At 46.1% G+C, this 5,000-nt stretch overlaps 1 protein-coding gene across 1 annotated transcript in view; it reads left to right on the top strand.

Moving 5' to 3' along the window:
* Positions 1 to 5,000, top strand: part of card14 (caspase recruitment domain family, member 14) — a gene marked incomplete at both ends in the record, with an annotated part of 17,970 nt that overhangs the window by 9,030 nt on the left and 3,940 nt on the right. The window contains 3 exons of the mRNA XM_080844137.1: positions 1,734 to 1,988; positions 3,355 to 3,481; positions 4,209 to 4,449. Coding sequence (XP_080700263.1) covers positions 1,734 to 1,988; positions 3,355 to 3,481; positions 4,209 to 4,449 — 623 coding nt within the window. The remainder of the gene's footprint in view (positions 1 to 1,733; positions 1,989 to 3,354; positions 3,482 to 4,208; positions 4,450 to 5,000) is intronic.

Here is a 5,000-nt window from a genome sequence, read left to right as displayed (position 1 = left end):
CGGTCGAGCCATGTGGAGCCGCCATGTATTGATTCTCTCCGGAGAAGACAGTTAGACTTGAGCTCCGATTACAGGTGACCAGCAGCCTTTACATCACATATAGTCACTTTAATCTCCTTTACATCACATATATAGTCACTTTAGGAGCCTTTACATCACACATATATATATAGTTACTTTAGGAGCCTTTACATCACACATATATATAGTCCTTTTAGGAGCCTTTACATCACACATATATATAGTCACTTTAGGAGCCTTTACATCACACATATATATAGTCACTTTAGGAGCCTTTACATCACATATATATATAGTTACTTTAGGAGCCTTTACATCACACATATATATAGTCCTTTTAGGAGCCTTTACATCACACATATATATAGTCACTTTAGGAGCCTTTACATCACACATATATGTAGTCACTTTAGGAGCCTTTACATCACACATATATATAGTCACTCTAAGCTCCTTTACATCACACATATATATAGTCACTTTAAGCTCCTTTACATCACATATATAGAGTCACTTTAAGCTCCTTTACATCACATATATAGAGTCACTTTAAGCTTAGCTGTCTGTACATTACATGTTATTATTGGGAAAGCACACTAAAACATTCAATATGAGATTCAGTATATACATAGATTCAATATAGATATTTACATAGGGGTTGGATGTTTTCATCCATGTTGGTGTAGTGATCGTTTTCCTAGTTTCCTCATTCCACTGAGAGTAAAAGTGACGTCAAGAAATGTGTTTACAACAAAAAGATCTCACATCTCTTAATCCCCAGTTAATCTTTGCCAGGTCCTTAACCGACCACACCTAGCCCCTTGCTGTGCTGATTTGCATGGGTTACTGTAAATACAGTGTAAATATGTTGATAAGATCCTGCATGGGTCAATTTTTAACAGAGCAAAATAACTCCATTACGCCATTGAAAGGTTAACTAAAGGTGTATGAGAGGTTACTCCCAGTCAGCCCAGAGGTTTGTGATGTTTTAACTGAAAAAGAAAGAGTGAATCAGCTGACGGTGCTGCTCACCAAAACCAGTTCTGTTGCTATGGTTGTGTCACTATGATACTGATATATGATAACAACTAAGGGGGGGGGGGGGGGTTAGGAATGTGCTCTTCATTTTTTGGCTTGCTTGCTTGAGGTTTGTTCTTAATTGTTTTTGTTCTGCAGCCTCGAAACAGATGACAGTCCGTTCTCTTTGGACACAGAGAGTGACTTTGTCATGATCTTCAAAGGTAAATTGACTACTAATGACCGTCAGTTTCATGTCTGAAGGGAGGCTGCAAGGTCAAAATGTGTCATTAAAAACCTGTTTAGAAGAACGCAATAATGCAGAGTGCCGATCCTTGAAACCATGAATCTGCCCACATTATTATTTCATATTAAAATGACATAATTATATAAACATCATCATATAATGGATGTTTGCAGGACTTCTAGCTCACCGCCACTGTTGTGTATGCCTAGAGTGTGAAGTGTGTGTATAGAGGGGGGGGGGCAGATTATCCACATGCCTTCCAAGTGAATATACACTAAATGTTTTTTCCTGTGTTTTGTTTCAAGATAAAACAATGTCAGCGTCCCTCCCCAGTCTTCCACAGAAGATTTTCAGCCCTGATACGTAAGTCTCATTGTCTGGACAGAGATTAGTCACTTGTGACTGTTTCTTAATAAATAATTAGTGATAAATATTGTGATTGTTGTAGTCGCTGGTTACAGCGGTCCTTTGTTCTTCCTCTGGTAGCGTTTCACGGGCATCGGCTCCTCCTTTCCTGATGCGCTCGCGGCCGCAGGCGCTGCGTATCACGGGCCGCGTGCTCACCCTCACCGTCCAGGACGGCACGCTGCTCAGCCAGATCCAGGTTGTCGGGGGCAACAAGACGGGCGTGTTCGTGCACCGGGTCACCCAGGACTCGTCCGCCCACGCGACCGGGGTCAGCCCCGGGGCCCAGATCTTAGAGGTGAGACGGCAAGATTTAGTTGTTTAGTAGATTTAGTCATTTAGTAAAGACTTACAAGGGAATTGCATTTATACATCAGGAGCGGTTAGGTGTTCAGTGTCTTGCTCAAGGACACTTACACACTTGGTAAGGAGAGTTGGGAATTGAACTAGCAACCTTCCAACCTTCTGATTACTAAACGACTCCCCTACCTCCTGTACCACTGCCGCCCCAAGGAGTGGAGAAACAGATTAGGCCTCCGTCTTTGACTCCAAAGACTCGTCCCAAACCAGTCTCAGTCTCACTACCAAGGCAGTCTATTTGTTTCTTGTCTAAGTAACTCAGTTGGAGTGGGGATTTGTGAACGTCCCCAAGGGGGGTTGTTGTTCCGATCTTTGTTTTGTAGCTGCGAATTCCTAGCCGAGGGCGTTGTTATCGTCTGTGTTCTGTGCGGATAAAGGGAAGTGAGAAGTTTGACCCTGACTGACAGACAGTGTGTGGAATATCCCAGTGTGCGCAATCTCTGCGTAGCCTCAGATTCCCTTGGGTTCCTTTCAGTTTCCATATGAAGGATTTCAAAGATGTTTCCTAAACAGCTCAGATCCTTTCAAGCTTTTCAAAGAATCAGAGAGAATAAGGAAAGTCCCCTTTAGGGCATCAGCTGAGGAGAAGCATTCTCTGTTCTTTTCCCAACTCCCATGAGTCTGCCCTCGCGTTTGCTCTGTAATAACAGGCCTGTGAGTGGCTGCCTACATTATACATGCTATAGATATAGTCGTTCGTTTCCCCATAGGAAATAAACGAGGAATTACATTTCCTGCTTCCTGTGACAACCTTTATGTGCATCGTACATTAATGTATTAAAGGGTGCAATTCCTGATTCTGATCAAATTCACTTTTTAGTCAAATTCCACTAAGTGCTCCTCGCGGGTCCTTGGCTGGCTGTTCAGTGCGTGCGCACACAGGCCTGGCTCTGTAAATGGTAAACAAACATAGTGGTTCTGGCTTGGACTCCGGCGCTCGGACAACATGTTGCTTCAGGAGCCCGGCACTGGCAAGGGTGTGATTTGATTGGCTGTTGAGCTGAACTATCAGCAACCTTTCCTTATAGGTTACCTTGTAATATAAAGACTAAAATGTGTGTGTGTGTGTGTGTGTGTGTGTGTGTGTGTGTGTGTGTGTGTGTGTGTGTGTGTGTGTGTGTGTGTGTGTGTGTGTGTGTGTGCGTGTGTGTGTGTGTGTGTGTGTGTGTGATTGTGTGTGTGTGTGTGTGTGTGTGTGTGTGTATGTGTGTGTGTGTGTGTGTGTGTGTGTGTGTGTGTGTATGTGTGTGTGTGTGTGTGTGTGTGTGTGTGTGTGTGTGTGTGTGTGTGTGTGTGTGTGGTAGGTGAAGTATGAGCAGGAGAGGCAAGCCCTGCAGATGGTGCTGGAGGACTCCACCCAGGAGGAGGCGCTGTGGGCTCTGGGCCAAGTGAAGGGGCCCTGCCAGCTCATACTCAGGCCCAACCAGGATGGTGAGTAAGAGCTCTTACAACTGACCTGAGGTCAGTTCGCCACAGATGTAAAGTTCGCCACCATAACAGATGTAAACTGGTATGAGTGCTTGTAAGAGAACTGGCCCCGGGAAAGTAGCAGAAAAATGGTGACACAAGTGAAACTGGACACCTTGAGAGCAGATCACCACTTACAAATTCAAATGTAAATGTCCATGACATTGCTCTCTCACTCTCTCACTCCTTCACTCACTCACTCACTCACTCACTCACTCTTTCACTTTTTCACTCTTTCATTCTTTCACTCTCTCACTCTCCCACCCTGATTTCCTCTGGAGAATCATCCTGGACATTCTGGCTCAATGTTCCCCCTCGTTCCCCCCATACTGCCACGCCCCACCAATGACCCAGCTCAGAGTGGGCGTCTAGTGAAAGCACTGTCATTTTCTCTCTTTGGAGTATTTGTCATTCTAATTGCACTGTTACAATAACAGTAATCAAACACCCACTTTAGCGGGTTTAAATGGCAGTTGTTATTTATGAAATGAAGCCTGTATGGGCCCCTTGTGATGAAATATCTAAATGTACACGTGGCATGAGTAGTTGAATGTTTTGAGTTCCGGCAGTTCAACAAGGTGAGGCCTCAGAAACACCCTGAAGGCCTTTTGTGTGTTTACGTCGATTGTCTTGTCAAGAGCGTATTTCACACGCGGATGATCTTACGTGTGACTCCTCTTCCGGTTGTCAGCGTACGACGGCCTTCTGCAGCAGCTGGAGAAGGGCGAGGTAACCTCGGGGGATTCCTTCTACGTGCGCGTCAACATGTCCGTGCCGGCGGGCACCGCCCAAGGCGCCCTCTCCATCAAGTGCAACGACATTCTGCACGTCACCAACACCTGCCACGGCACCAAGGGCACCTGGTGGGCCAGCCTGGTGCACGCCTGCCAGCTGCTGGACCTGAAGAGTGGTAGCGTGCCCAACTACTACAGGTACCCCCTCAGGGTCAGAGTTCATGAAGAGTGGTAGCGTGCCCAACTACTACAGGTACCCCCTCAGGGTCAGAGTTCATGAAGAGTGGTAGCGTGCCCAACTACTACAGGTACCCCCTCAGGGTCAGAGTTCATGAAGAGTGGTAGCGTGCCCAACTACTACAGGTACCTGCCCCTAAGGGTTTGAGCTCATGAAGAGTGGTAGCGTGCCCAACTACTACAGGTACCTGCCACTCTGGGTCAGAGTTCATGAAGAGTGGTAGCGTGCCCAACTACTACAGGTACCTGCCACTCTGGGTCAGAGTTCATGAAGAGTGGTAGCGTGCCCAACTACTACAGGTACCTGCCACTCTGGGTCAGAGTTCATGAAGAGTGGTAGGGTGCCCAACTACTACAGGTACCCCCTCAGGGTCAGAGTTCATGAAGAGTGGTAGCGTGCCCAACTACTACAGGTACCTGCCCCTAAGGGTTTGAGCTCAGGAAGCTCCATCAGGAAGACTGTAATGCTAAACCAAAGACTAGATATTGTTCCATACTGTGTTTGTACCATC

Source organism: Sprattus sprattus, assembly GCF_963457725.1.
Source record: "Sprattus sprattus genome assembly, chromosome: 1".
Lineage (NCBI taxonomy): Eukaryota > Metazoa > Chordata > Actinopteri > Clupeiformes > Clupeidae > Sprattus > Sprattus sprattus.
The sequence above is the reverse complement of the archived record's forward strand: the minus strand, read 5'-3'. Positions and strand labels throughout refer to the sequence as shown.